This window comes from Gadus morhua, chromosome 16, assembly GCF_902167405.1.
Source record: "Gadus morhua chromosome 16, gadMor3.0, whole genome shotgun sequence".
Classification (NCBI taxonomy): domain Eukaryota; kingdom Metazoa; phylum Chordata; class Actinopteri; order Gadiformes; family Gadidae; genus Gadus; species Gadus morhua.
This window is the reverse complement of record NC_044063.1, coordinates 2,698,887-2,714,795: the sequence shown is the minus strand read 5'-3', so window position 1 is coordinate 2,714,795 and position 15,909 is coordinate 2,698,887. Positions and strand designations below refer to the sequence as shown.

The window sequence follows — 15,909 nt, the reverse complement described above, 5'->3', positions numbered from 1 at the left end:
TGACCCTGGTGCTCCTTTTCGGAGGAGCTGGCGACCAGGATGTCGTCCAAATACACGAAAACGAAGGGCATCTCCCTGAGCGCCGAGTCCATTAACTGCTGAAAGGTTTGAGCCGCGTTCCTGAGCCCGAACGGCATACACAGGAACTCGAACAACCCGAACGGCGTCACCACCGCTGTCTTGGCGATGTCCGAGGGATGCACCGGCACCTGGTGGTAACCGCGCACCAGGTCCACCTTCGAGAAGACCCGCTTGCCCGCCAGGTGTGCTGAGAAGTCCTGGATGTGCGGGATTTGGTAGCGGTCGGGCGTGGTGGCGTCGTTCAGGCGGCGGTAATCCCCACAAGGTCGCCAACCGCCGTCTGGCTTGGGAACGATGTGGAGTGGTGAGGCCCAGGGGCTGTCTGAGCGGCGGATGATGCCCAGGCGCTCCATGTTGGCGAACTCCGACTTAGCGACTCTCAGCCTGTCGGGGTTGAGTCGTCGGGCCCTAGCGTAGACGGGTGGGCCCTTGGTGTCTATATGATGCTCTACACTATGTTTCGCCGTGACCGCGGAAAAGGTAGGTCGGGTTATACCGGGGAACTCCCTGAGCAGGCGTTGATAGTCGTCCCCCTCTGAGAGGGAGCTGGAGAGCCCGCCGTAAGCCGCCCGACCGCGGGCACATTCAAACGATGAGAAAGTCCGTGTGTCCACCAGGCAGTTGTTTTTCACGTCTACAAGCAGATTGTGCGCACAAAGGAAATCCGCGCCGAGGAGGGGAAAGGAGATGTCGGCCGTGACAAAATCCCACCTGAATCGCTGGCCTCCAAAGCACAGGTCTGCGGTCTTTGTACCATACGTGTGGATGGGTGTGTCGTTAGCGGACCTCAACTGTGGGCCATGGACGCCAGGGGCGGTGTCCTCCACCGTAGCCGGCAGGACGCTCCTCTGAGCGCCAGTGTCGCAAAGAAACTCGCGGCCGGAGAGGGCGTCCCTGATGAACAATAGCCGGGTTGACGTGCCTGCACTCACGGCTACTAAAGAGCGCAAGCCTTGGCGTTTCCCGTCGGCTTGAAGTTGCACGGGGACCGGCACCTCTTTGCCTTAGCGCCGAAACGTGCGTGGAAATAGCACATATCATTGCTGGCACTGCCATCGGCTGCTACTGGGGCTCTGTTGGTCAGCCTGTCCCTGTCCGGTGGGTAGGCACTGCGTGTTGGGGCTAGCACTTCGGGTGCGAAACTCTGAGCAGCCAGGAAAAAAAGGTTGGCTTCCTCCGCCAACGCGCGTGGCTCAGTAATCCTCGTGCCCGCGAGCGCCGTCCGGACCTGCGGTGGCATGTGTTGGAGGAACAACTCCATGAAGAGGAAGTTCTTCAGCACCCAGCAGGTTGAGCATCATCTCCATATGTTCAGAGGGTTTGCTGTCCCCGAGGGCCCGAATAGCCAACAAGCGTTGGGCCCGCTCTGACTGTAAAAAAGCCCAAAAGTCTTCAATAGGAAGGCTTTGAGGTCCCTGTACTTGCCGTGGTCCGGGGGATTTGCTATGAAATTCGCCGCCCGGGTCGCAGTGGATCTCCCCAGCGCCGACACGACGTGGTAGTAGCGGGTGGTGTCGTCCGTGACGTCACGGATGGCGAACTGCGCCTCTGTCTGCGCGAACCACGCCGTCGGTGAAAACTCCCAGAACTCCGGCAACTTAATAAAAGCATTATTCGCCATGTTCGTTTTGGTCTCTGAAGCTTCAGCGAGACCTTCGTCGAGGTCACCAGTGTAGTGCCGAGAGACGGGAGTCGGAGGCGGAGTATCCAGCACAAAGTTTTAATGAACACAACACAATAAAACGTTCATTCGTAAAGACAAAACCGGACTAAACTGGACGGTCGTTCCGTCCGCTAAACGGGTCCGTGCTAAACACCCCCCCAACCCATAGTTCCGTGGGTGAATTATGTTATCCACCACAGTAGCCAATATAAATTTGCTCATAACAGGCCAGCTGGATTGCAAAGCAAACTCTTTGTATTCCAGCTGTTTTTTTTGTGATGTTTTATGATGTTTCAATGTTGCGTTGGTAATGTGATAGACAGCTTAGATGTTCTTAGATGTTTTGTTAACCTGATTCCTATCCCACTCTGTTTAAGTAAAAGTGTGCTATTGCTGCAAAATCTCTTTGCTTTAGTTTTTTACTTTTCTTTAATGTGTGTGGAAATGACTTTAAATGATTTTAACTAGATCTCATGAATGGCCTAAACACATCAAATTTGTATATACCCTATACCGTTTGACTATAAGACCTCTATAAGAATCTCCTCTGTGCAACTATTCATGTAGTCAGTCAATGATCAAACTAGTAGTATGAATCTGAATTACAGTCCAAGTGGGTTAGGCAAGGCAAGGCAATTTTATTTTTATAGTCCTTTTTTACAAACAGTTTGTCTCAAAGGGCTTTACATAGCATGAGCATCATAACAACATCCTCTTCCCTTAAACCCTCACATCCACTGAGTAAAAACTCCCGGGAAAACCCTTTTAACAGGGGAAAAATTGCAGTTGGTTCCGAGGGATGGAGCTGTGGAGAATATGTGGAAACACAGAGAGACTGCGAGACGCCAAGGCCAAACTACAAGGTGCGAAAGGTGAGGGGGGGGGGGGGGGGCTGTACTTAAATTTAGTTAGAGTGTCTGCCTCTCTGACCCATGGGGAGCCCAGTAACTGAATGCTCTACTTCCCAGTCTGTTTTTAGAGATACTGGGAGTCACTAACAGACCTGCATTCTGGGAGCCAATACAAATATTTGATAAGTCATAATAATAACAATGACTCATTATTGTGCATTTAAAGATGTATATTATTACATTGCAGCATTATTTGGGGATGACAATACAAGACTTCCATGAATGTGCATTTGAAGGAGAGTTTGCTTTGTATTCCAGCTGGCAAATTTATATAGGCTACTATAGATCCATTTAAAACACGTTCCAAGTAGGCTATAGGACAAAGCATTATACATCCTTGAATGAGTGAAGCTTGCCTGCTGACATGTTAAAATGACTGCCACAACTGCGCAAAGAGCAAAGAGCAAAACCATCTGTACATAGTGTAGGCTACAGTAGCCTATTCAATATTGAATGAAGTAGGTTACTGTACACTCTTTGTCACTGTACAGAGTAGTCAATATGATTTGCTTGTACAGCACCTTAAAAAACTCACTGTAGCCTATATTCATAGGCACACCCAGCCTCGCTTTCAATATAACACACACTCGCATTCTGTAATCACTGTCAGTAAATAATAATATGAAAACAATATAAAATATCTTCCAGCAAGAAAAAATTATCTGTTTACTGTGGATAAAGGTCAACAGATGCGCAATGCAGGGCTCTCCATTTTTTAACTGAGTTCAGAGTGAGATTTTGTCGGGGGGGGGGGGGGATATATTAATATGTAACTGCATACAAATTTGTTCACAGACATGGTGACTAATGTATGATAGTAGGCCTTATTGGCCCTTAACACTCATATTCAGAAATAACACTGCCTCAAAAGGATATTGGCCTAAGCAACACCAGTAGAGGCATATACATTCCCTGAACTTTTAAACGTTGCAAACGTGCAAAACATATATTATATTTACGCGGCATTCAGTCCAATGCTTAAAAATATATCTGTGGCATTCAGTAGGCCAATGCTGTGGTAAAGTGTGCAAAGTATGATTATGAATATTTGATGGAGGATGAGTAAGTGTTCCCTTCTGTTACATAGATAGAACTTTATCAATCCCCTGCAGGAGAAATGTGTTAATGTTTGTCCCTATAAAACAATAATGGTAAAAAAATATAATACAAAACATGAAGGTAACTCTAAAGTCAAACCGTCCAATCTGAAGGCTTTACTTAACCACTCCCCCTACTCACTTCCACCAATGCAAAGCGAACAGAACTGAGTAGGGGAGGGTGTAGCCCAACTAGTTTGTGACAGACCCAGAGGAACGCAACGCAAATTAAATGTGAACATGTATTGAGGCTTTATTAAAATCCTGGACGATTTTGAAATTACACCCGGACGCATTTGATTCCTACCCTTCCACGGTCAAATAGCGGCGCAAGTTGTGTGGCGTGTGAGCGTGTGCATGGGTTGAATCGCGTGCGTCTCACGGAGAGCCCTGCGCAATGTGCAGCTGTCAGAAATGTGTTGTAATCACTTGTATTCCTACCTCATAGCTCTCAGGCTGTGAGGAAATCATTAGCCCGCGATCGCAGCTCCTTTGATGTGAACGCGTACAGAGCGCATAGTTCAGAGCCGGACAATGATGTCGTAGTAAAGCCCTCAGGTCTATTCTGCATGTATTAACTGTGGCTGAACATCAACTGCACTGAAGTCATCATAACTTCATAAGTTCTCATTGTCAAATGATTATGAATACTATTATTGTTATTTGAAGCCGTGTCAGTCTTGACTGTGGGTGGTGTGGTCCTCTGTGTCTGCTAGTGTCTATAATAAAGTAATATTTTTGTCGACATTATCAAACGGAAGAACTTTTATTATGAAGAGCACAGGTCAATGAAGCACGCTAGCCAATAAGAGGACCCGCCCACCGGCGGAAACCAGATATTGAGTGGTAAATTCGTTTCGCTCAGTAAGAACCAAAAAACGAATAAACAAACTGAAATATTGATTTTCGTTTTTTTGACAAAACGTAGAAACTAATAAACGAACTGAAATCTTGATTTTCGTTTTCTTGTCAAAACGAAAAAACGAAAAAACGGCTTGTTTTCTGGTTTCTGCTTGCGTCAATTATTCCCAGAAAACAGAGTAATAAAACATACCTTGCTCGCTGGGCTACAACTGTGATTGTTTGTTAATAATTCTAAAAACCCAACAGTCAGGCATAGCCTCCGAAAAAAAGGCAAGAGTAATTGATTTAGGGATGGATATGCAACGTTTCTATCCTGTAAACAAACCAAACACTGTGTGTGAAGATTTCCGTCAACGCGAACTGACTTTAACTTCATTGTTCTCAGCCACTCCCTCTGTCCGCTGATTGGACGCAAAAGATTTGCACAGAGAAAACCCACTCACATACCGCAGGAGATTCACCACATTGTTTTTTGTTTGGGAGCTTGACTTTGTCAAGGATTACTGAAAGCAGTTTGCTTATTTGTTTGATTTTACCACTTGTTACAGCAGATCTGCTTTTTACCCTAGTTAACCTATTTGCTACTACCGTATTGGTCCGAATATAAGACAACCCTGATTATAAGACGACCCCCCTGTTTTTCAACACAAACATTTAGAAAAAAAGATTTGCAGACCAGGGGGGTATACCACGAAGCTCGCTGAACATACCCAGGCTTTCTTGGCAAAACCTGGCTCGACAGAGCCGCAACTCGCAATCAGAGTTAAATGGTACCACGAAGCTCACTTTAGATTCAATTAGTTGAACCAGGTTTTCCGCTTTAGGTTCAGTGCGCATTCACGTGAAAGGGGCATTTTTTGCGTAATTTTTCTCACCTTTACGATAGATCAAGCAGTCTATATGAGTATAAGTGAAAAGATTCTGCATATTGTCTGTAAAATAACTATGCCAAATGCAGAATTGTTCGCCATTAATCCAAATAGAATGATGGTGATTTAAAAATGCATAAGCAACGTCCATCCTGCCTTATTCTATCATTTAGGGAATTCACTTTAAATACACCCTATTTAAGAAATGTATGGCATGTTTTCGACCGCTGAGAGGTAGCGGCTTTAGCGTAGTGGATTAGTATAAGACCCGAACGCCAGCGACCGGGGTTCAAATTCGCCGGTCTATAATCATGCATTTTACCCCCATAGATGTGGTGCCAGCACGGCCTTGAAAATATGGGTTCAAGTTCGAAATAAGCACAAAAATATAATTCCATAAACTTTAGTGAATAAGTATTCCATATGCATGAGAATTAGGACTTTTTAAGCTTCACATAAATTTGCGTCACCTGGGAGTCGAACCCCCCGCGCAGAAATCAAGACTGACGCGCAACCTCCACTCTAGCACTCTGTCACGGAGACACAATGCGCAACAGTAATCATTGTCTACATAAGGTCCAAAAGGACGATCAAATAACGAACACCCTCTGATGAGAATCTGTATCTCTCATGAAGAACCCCAATTTCGTTGGTTGCACAATGACAATAAAGTCTGAAATCTGAATATCGTCAGACAATGCCAAGGGATCGGTTCTGTCCCGTAAAACCCTCTGTCTCCGGAGAGACGCCTGTACGAGAAGTGCGCCGGGGTACACGGGAACACCCACAAATGGTGACGCCATTGTCAGAGGAGGGGCTAGGAAGCTGCGCACGCCGATTTAAGTAGCCGATCTCCGGCTAGACTAAGCCGAAAAACTGCTCCCGACCAGGTTTGGTTGCGAGCATAAGTCACCATGGTGATACAGCGACGCTAAAAGAGATCGACTTTCGTGGTACAACTAACCCAGGCTTGGAGCTCAACATACCTCGCTAACCGTCTAAGCGAGCTTCGTGGTACAGGGCCCAGATTTGAAGAACAAAGAACTTTAAAAACACAGTGCATTAAACACTTGTTATCTTAATGACAATAATAATAATGCCGGTAAAGGCCACAGCACTTTCAATGCAAAATATGTACAGTATGATTCAAAATTAATATCAAGCAATATTGTGAAAATGTTTAAATAACGGAGAAAATACAGGCCACATATTTAACTAAAGTTAACTAAAATTCGCCAAACTTCTCCTCCGATGTCTCTCTATCTCTCACACACGTCCTCTGCCCTGCTGTTTTTCGGTAGGATTTGTGCTGACTGTTTGCATCTTTGAGACGTTGTTTTTGTGCTCGCCTTCTTCTTTCGTCACACTCCATGACACCGAACTTCTTGGCAGCTTGGCAGTTGTTACTTGACTCTGCCTAATTGACGACCATTATTTTAAAATTGGCATCATGGCTCCTCCGCTGTTGTTGATTGACCTGACCCACTTTTGAGCCACAGTCTCTAATTGGTCAGCCTGTCTATCAATCTTTAAACACCATTAACGGGATGGTTGTTAAGGACGCCGGACTACTCCTTCCCGGAACCAAATTTTGGAGCCACCTGGGGCCGCATATGTGTATTGACATTTAAAGGGAGAGGCGAAGAAGAGAAGCTACGCTTCTCGACCCGACTTTTTCTGACCTATTTTTTTCGAGGGGAAAAAAGGCTGTCTTATATTCTGACCAATACGGTAATTGTCATTTGCTCAATCTTGTTGTGATATGTATTTGTATGTTCCTTTGTTATGTTGTTCAACATGTTATGTGTGTGGTGTCCATTTCAAGCTAAGGTTCTTAAGGCGATGAATAACGTAAAGTGTGGGTGGATTGTTATGCACACTCTCGATATCTTGGTAAAAAAGGATTTATTCAATCTAATCCAGTAACAAAAAAGCGAATCCAAGGCAGTTGTAAATAAAGTAAATAATGTAATCTCAACGAAAAACATATCAAACAAATAAGTTATATCGACAGTAGTGGTCAAAACAGAGTGTTTACCCACGCTACCCTCATCCATCGGCCAACCCAAACATTTGGCCAACCTCTTTATGACCTTTGACCTGAGATGTCAGCAATGACGTTTATAAACGTGAAATATTATACAAAATTCAAATAAGATAATAATACAAAATCATTTCCTTATACCAAATCTTTTCATACTTAAAAACAAAAATATAAATTCTGCTAAAAGTAAAAAACAGCAAAATGGCTGTAACAATGTGTGTACGTGTGTTCAATGGGAAGCCGACCAAATATCTACAAAGGTAGACAATGAAGTAATTCTTATTCTTAGGCTAAAGCTAAGCTATCTTTGGTCCGAAATCAGTACATTGAAAAGGTATGGTGTAGCCTACTGATGGTCTCATTAGTAAAGCCCACACAAGCAGCAACATGTTTAGATCCCCTTCCACCATGTTGTAGGAGGCTTCTGATGGATAGGCAGGGTTGATCATACCATCAATATATCAGACTTATTCATTACAGAGCAGTTATGTTATTGTTGTTATATGATATACTTTCTATCTGGTGAGCGAACCATGACATAGAGGGTTATGCAGGTAGACTAAATACTAAAACTAGAAGACTCCAACTCACCAAGCTCAGAGTCGGCCATGCTCTCAATTCCGCTGTCTACCGACTTCAAATCAATTGCATTAAAAATATATATATATTCTGAAATATACTTTCAGTACTCTGTACTTAACATAATTGTTCAAGGGTTCCTTCAAAATTGCACAAATAACCCAAATTAATTCTCGACATGACCTGGACAGGTTTTTCATGTAAACTTACAGCCTACATTAGGCACACATGTAACATGTATCATGTTTGTCACGTTTCATGTAATTGATCATGAAATTTAGTGAAAACACTAAACACAGGCTAAACAGGCTACATTGTGAAAACACAATGTAGCCTGTCCACCAAAACAGGCTACATTGTGATCATTTTCAAATTAGCGCTCCAGTTTGAGTCACTCAGCGTTACTGTTTGGGGAATCCTCGTGCAGTGGTGGAATAAACCATTCTGCGCCTTCTATAAGGGGTGACAGTGAGCCTCCACTATTTATTTATAAACAGAGTTCAGTCACTTGAATATTTTATTCAGCCAATTTAAAGTCAGTTAAGTAATTAATTACCCCATTGGGGCCCTGGGTACCCAGTCCTGCTTCCCCCCCACTATGACGCCCGCCCGTGTGTGTTTGGGTGAATTACGATACCTGTCAATAACTCAAGAGTCTGGACCGGTAGGTCCTCCAGGTCTTCCAGAGCTCTCAGCAGGTCCTCAGCTGTGGCCTCTCCTGGTGGTCTTCGGCGCCTCCACTGCGCCAACATCTTCAGCTTCTGCATGGCTACATCCGTCTGTCCGTCTGCCTTGATGTCGTCCATCTCCAGGTGGATGGCCACCTGCTCCCACTCCTGTCCCAGCGTTTTGACCACCTCCAGGAGCTGCTTATCAGACAGATCCGGCCCTGCGGAGCGGGTTTCAGTGATGCTGTGATTATTTGAAGATTGCATTTTATTATGTTTTATATAAGTTGAATATTGCAGGACAAACTATGATGCATGCTTTATATCGGAGGGGTTTATTATAAACAGTGTTGGATCTATTCAGTTCTAAGATTTAATTATAAAACATTTAGTTTGTTGGCTTGATATATATATTTGCTTAAATAATATGATTATTTCATATGTATTTTCTAGTTTGTATTATAAATTAAAGTTAATTGAAATGATTGGGCGCACCGGGTGTCTGACCTATAGATAGAGGTAGGAGGGAATAGGTAAGACGGGCACTGGGAAGGGTCATGGTGTTTTCCCAGCTGTATCAGAGAGACCAAGGAGATGAGCAGTAGCGTGCGGTGACCCTTCATTTCGGTGGGGCAGACACTACTGGCGTATGACCACAACCACAATTTATATATATTTTTAACGTGTATATTTTGAGCTACATTAAACATGCAATTGTGAGTAAGTATTAAGAATAAACGAATAGCCTAATGCTACTGCGCACTTTTGAAGTGCCACCCGCAACACTATAATTAATAACCTATGTGCAATGGAAACATCAATAGGTCTGCAAAGTCAAAAATTTCAAAGGACGAATTCGACATTATAGGGAAGTTATTCCTCCCTATTTTATCGTTACACTCAGCTGAAGAACATAGAAATACCTGCTGAAAAAAAAAATTAATAGGCTACAATGCCTTAACAATTCCACCCGAATATCTGAATGTCTTTTTTCTGTCAATAAACAGCATAGGCTTAGCAGGTGCATTGCAAATAAATTAATGAAAAGTAGAAAAAAAACATAGATAGGCAGGCCTATACAGAACACATTTGGCAACATCAAACAAACAGACATAGCTTATGAGAAGTCAACAATCAAGCTATCAGACCTTCGATCATTTATACAGGAACCTGGCCCTTGTCTTTGAATTTATGGGTATGCTTTTGCCTCCTTAAGGTACATAATGTCATGTCCCCCCAGCTGTACCACATTAGGGACCAACTCTGTACCTTTCCAATGGGTACATTTTTGTACCAGCACATAAAGGTACATTTTTGTCACTAGGGGTACAGAAATGTTCTTTTAGAGGTACAGACAAGAAGGTACAAATATGTACCAATGTTTAAGGTACAGTATTGTACCATGCTAAGGTACCACTGGGGGGACAAGGCATTTGTACCCTTTGAGGACCATTCCTGTACCTTGATCTCTTAGTTTGTAGGGACTGGGAAGAGGGCCTTCAGGGACGGGGAAGACCAGACGTGTCCGCAGAGAGGTGTGATGTTGGGGCATCTGTCTGCGTCCGCCGATGCGGTTGGACTTATTGCCCACATCGTTGTGAACCGTCGTCAGGATCCTGGCTAAGTCTTGGCCACTGGGAAGCATAGCATACACAAGTCCCAGTCAGTTATAAGTGAACGGTTAATCATTATGAAGTATGATTCCTTCAGTCAGAAAGAGCTTTACCTGGAATCATGGATTTCATTTTCTGATATAAGTATTAGGATACTAATTAAAAATGAAAGAACAACAACTGTATATGTATATTATAATGACAAGAAAATAAATGTATAACAATTAAAATCTAAGAAAATAAGTTTAAAGCGTGCAAGCATGCAAAGCCTATGGTAAATTACATTTACTAATTCATTAGTTTAAAAGTTATTTCGTAATTTGAAAATGGATACAATGTCAGACGACAACGTCTTAAGTAGGTTCCACTTACCGAGGAACCAACTTCACAAGGTTCTGGCACAAGGAATGGATGAACCAGGAGCCTCGGTCCTCGACTCTCATAGAGCGATAGGAGGGAGTGGTAGCCATGGCGGTCAGGAAATCTGCCGAGGTGGGTATCCACTCCTCCACGGCGTCGCTGCAGGGGTCCCCAGTACTCCTGGGACCGTCCGTCTGGGTGGGGACCCCAGTGCTACTGGGTCTGTCGGTTTGTGCGCTGACCTCTGGGGGGGCGGGTCTGTTGGCCAGGACGGGGACGCCTGCTCCCTCTTGTTGCCCTGGCAGGCCTGGATGAAGAACAGCTTGGGCTTCCCTCTCAGAGAGGCGCACCGCACCCCATTCAGGACGTCAGTGAGCTCCTTCAGCCGGACCACCCCCCCGTCCACCCCGTACACGCCGCCCTCCAGGCCGTGGCTCAGTACCACGCAAGCCACGCAGTCCATCCAACTGTGGTCCCTGCTGGCCAGCTCCCGCATGGAGGAGAGCATCTGGTCTCTGGTGGCGTCCCGCACCACCTCCACCTGGAAGCCCAGCCAGCTGAACACACGCCTCAGACTCTCTGCAGGACCAGGGGCACACACACACACACACACACACACACACACAAAGGTCCAAAAGGTAAAACATCCAAAGGTAAAACATTGTACAGGTAGTTCTACCAGAAACAGGCTTCCTACTGATCGTTTTATTGATAAAGCCCACACAAGCAGCAACATGTTAATATGAACAACACCGCGTTAAGTGTTATGCAATCTGAAAAGTCCCAAAACAGTGTTGACATAGTTAATTCATGCGATGAGCGTGAACGTAGAATACAGGAGTGAAGTCACATCAGAAGTCTACAGAACACAAGGACAGTGATTCTGAACTGTATTCTACGTTCTACGAGTGTATATTTAGTAATTTTCCATTTCAATACTACAGTATAGACCAACCACTTTAGAAGGCCCAAAAACTTTGGCGACAGTTATCATTCGCATTACTTCGAAACGTTGAAAAAATTTAATTTTATGACAATCATGGCTTACCTGCCATAGCTGTGGGTCCACGTAGCCTTCGTGTATGCACACCTGATGCCGACCAACAGGTTTGTATTAAGATTGTGGACACACAATGTAGCCTAACCCACTCAGCCTCTCCGCCTACCTGGCAGTTATGAATCTCATTTCAAGTTTGTTTAAATATGGGGTCCTATCCCAGGGAATTATGGGAAAAGCGCCATCAGAGATATAAAACCAGTCACGGACTCATGGGTTTTCAGAAGAAGATGGACTCTGGTGGATTTAATGATTCGTTTCCGTGACCCAGTTCGCGTGATTCAGTTCGCCCTGAACGTGGAGGAGTCGTTCGCGATCAGCCTAGTTTCCGGTAACGGTGAATCGCATCATGGAATGCACGCCATATGCACGGTTCTCAGCGAGTCAGTCAGACTCAGTGGAGTTAGTGAAACCGGTAACCTCGACTGAACGAACGAACGAACGATTCGCGAACGACTCCTCGTGGCGAACTGAATCACGCGAGTGGGGTCCGCACCCGCCGCCATCCTACGGTATATTTAAGCCCTACTATATATATATATATATATATATATATATATATATATACACACACTCTATAGGCTAATGCCTTTTGCACTTTATTTTTTAGCAAAAAAAAAAGAAAGCCCCTTTTTCAAAGAAAGTCCACCGTACAACATTGCAACATACACATTTTTTATTCCTACATAACAACTCCGAAAATTGCCTGATTGTCTTGCAAATCAAAGGTTCGGACAATTTGTCTTAGGCCTACCTTCTTTCTTAGCTGTGGATGTTATTGGACTAGAAGTTTAACTTGTTATGAACATCGCATGCTGCCATTGCCGATTTTCACTTCTGAGTCAAATCACTCCATAATCTCTTTTAAATTCCTTATTCCACGAGGTAGGCTACAATGATGGGCTGTTTTAACGGCACAGTCCCATCTACGAGACGTTTGCTTCGTGGTCTATAACGAAGGCGCTGCAACGAGACGCGACATGGGATGGATCGTCACTCAATTGAAACTTTTTGTTTCCTTTCGTTAGTGTGTGTGTGTGTGTGTGTGTGTGTGTGTGTGTGTGTGTGTGTGTGTGTGTGTGTGTGTGTGTGTGTGTGTGTGTGTGTGTGTGTATTTAACGTACACACACACACACACACACACACTCACTATTCAATTTAGGTGGGTGGCGGTTATCCAATCCCATTAAAAAATGTATTTACATTGTTACACACACACACACACACACACACACACACACACACACACACAACACACACACACACACACCACACACACACACACACACACACACACACACACACACACGTTCCAGGGATGAATCTTTGCAAATAGATAACAGATATAAATATTACATGATAGTAAAAAATGGTATAAGATGAGTGCATGTACTGTATAATACTGAATAAATTATAAAAAAGCAGAATCTGGACTAATAAGTGTGGTGTTAGAATAGCATGGGCCTACCTTCATCAATGTCTGTCCCCATCCGTTGATCTAGGTTCCGACCGGAACGGCTGAAGTCAAAGTTGTTGACGATCAAGCAGTAGCCTTTCGGTTGAGCCTTCATGGGATATGCTGTATCCTAGAAACACCAAGCTGCATGAGATGAGGCTCCATATAACACCAGAGGTCAAAATCGGACTGTAATATTGTGTAACCATTAGAAGTACTGAACCTCTTCCTCTTCCTCTGTTGCTTGAGGGAGTTGTGGAGCAGACTCAGGGGTGTTGGTTTCACTGGAGGACAGGGTTTCAGTGGAGGACACAGCGTGGCTCTCATTCTCTGTAACGAAGGTGACAGGATAAAAAGAAGAAGAAGAATCTTTGTCATTGCACACATTGTGTAGTAAAGTACTACACAATGAAATGAGATCTCTGCATTTGACCATCACTAGCTACAGCACTAGGTGTATTTGACCATCACTAGCTGCAGCACTAGGTGTATTTGACCATCACTAGCTACAGCACTAGGAGTATTTGCATAAAGTGGGCAGGGCTTATTGAGCAAACCCATTCCTAGTTACAACTTACCCACACGATCAGAAGAGATCAGACCCAGGGTGATGCATAAGTGCTTGTCCCTCTTCTTCATGCTATCGATCATCGCCTGACTTGCTCTCTCCCCTTTCGCCATCACCATGTCGATCAGACACCGAGCCCGGTCCGTTCTGCTCTTATGGTCCTCCGTCACAGTGTCCTTGTCGTCGGTACTCAACACTTTGCGCTGCCAAAGGTCATCCAGCAGACCTTTCAAAGCTGGGAGTCCGATTTTCTGCACAAATCCAGTACGGATCCCTTTTAGGTCTGAAACAGAATGCAAAAAGCGAAATTAAATTTACAACGTTGTAGTCAATTTAAATTCGTATTCTGCATGATTTTAAATCAAATAGCCTAGGCCTAAATACAAAAATTAAAATGAACGACTCCGTTGGTCGTGATTGTGTAGGCCTCTTGTGGTGATCTGGGGTCTTGGTTGGGCCAAGACTTTGATCATTTGGTTCAGGTTCCTCGTCTCTCACATGACATGAGCCTACTCTCTTCTTATTCTCCTCTACTTCTTATTAAAGCCATACTGCAGTGTTTGATATCGAGCCTGCTGCTTGAAGTGGAATAAAGTATAAAGAAACTGCTCCCGCTGCGTCCACCTGTCGAGCAGCAGAAGAAACGGAACCTGATCGCCCAAATCTCTCAAGTTCAAATAAATTGCCGAATTTGAACCCCTATCATATATGGCAACCACGGTAACCTACAGCAAAGTGTGCAACATAAAAAAAACACATGAATAATCTATAGATGGTATGTAAAACACGGCCTACCTTCCATCGCTTACGCGGCTTCTCCCCTCTTCGATTTAACTTTCGTTTTGAAGCTTCCTCATTCTGGACGATAAGTGAGATCAGGATTCTTGGAAACCACGCCTATTGTTTCACTTAGAATCCCGCCAAGCAGCAAACCGACCAATCACCACCCCTCACCTGTAGTCTTCTGGAGGAGGAGTCCTATCCTTCTTTATTAGGTCCATGGTCCGAGCGGAGCGACGCAGACGGACATTTATCTATTCAGGGGAGGCCGTTGACCGCAGGCTCCGTTCTTCAATGACACCCTGATTACCACATACAAATAGGCCTAATACAAATAAATACAAATGTACAATAGATATAAACCGGTCAAACAACCAGAATGACATTTTAATAAATATAATAATGCAATGGGACAATTATGAAAGCTATTTAAAACACAAACAATCCTAATGTAACGCGACTACAACCCTGCCCGTCATCTTCAGGTCGGGGGAATATTATTATTACTGGATTAAGTGCAAACCCATGTTTTGTGTCGGCAGATTGTCTGTCGGCCTGTTGATATGCAGGAATGCAGGACTGCATATCAAACCCTCGCAGACCCCGAGGACCTCTTAATTACAGGTAAAGAGAATTAGTTATTATGTGTAGGCCTACGCAATCCTTTTGATAGTATTTAGGCCTGAATAGGCAGAAGGGATACGATAGTATTAACCCTTTGAGTCCTAGGCCTCAAATTGTCCGCCTGGACTTTTTTGCTTATTTTGACTATAAAAAGGTAAGAAAATGTCTTGTGAGTAATTTCTTTTGCCCATTTTTTCAGAATACCTGGAACATTCAATATCTGTCAGTTTTTTTACAATTTACTAAGTCATAAATGTGTAATCACAGTTCAAAATGAAGATGAGCACAAAAACGGATCTGGATTTGAGTGTTTTAGTGAGGAAAAAACACTGCAATCATGCATGAATAACTGATTTTGCCATTTCATTTGAAAGGTTGAAGAGTTTACAACTATTTACAATACAATATTTGATTCTTGGTCTCTTCAATTTACAAAAACAAGTCATCTTATGGTTACTATATACATTCGTTTTTTGGCCAATTCTCCACTATTTACAATAACAGGCCATAAATAACGTATAGAACTATTTACAACAAAACATTTAATTCTTGGTCTCTTAAATTTACAAAAACTGATTATATTATGGTTAGTATTTACAAACATGTATTGGCTAATTCTATTTACAATGGTACTGCCTGAAACAGTTCCTGTCTGGCTGCAGACACAGGCCTACA

The 15,909-nt window shown here is 43.7% G+C and overlaps 2 protein-coding genes across 1 annotated transcript in view; one reads left to right on the top strand and one right to left on the bottom strand.

The window, feature by feature from the left end:
• LOC115560655 (uncharacterized) overlaps positions 1 to 11,202 on the bottom strand; it is a 553,265-nt gene extending 542,063 nt beyond the window's left edge. The window contains exons 1-3 of the mRNA XM_030380069.1: positions 10,762 to 11,202; positions 10,238 to 10,410; positions 8,746 to 8,997 (exon numbers count right to left, since the gene is read on the bottom strand). Of these exons, the coding sequence (XP_030235929.1) occupies positions 8,746 to 8,997; positions 10,238 to 10,410; positions 10,762 to 10,859 (523 nt within the window). The 5' untranslated portion in view covers positions 10,860 to 11,202. The remainder of the gene's footprint in view (positions 1 to 8,745; positions 8,998 to 10,237; positions 10,411 to 10,761) is intronic.
• LOC115560668 (vitellogenin-2) overlaps positions 1 to 15,909 on the top strand; it is a 434,163-nt gene that overhangs the window by 272,790 nt on the left and 145,464 nt on the right.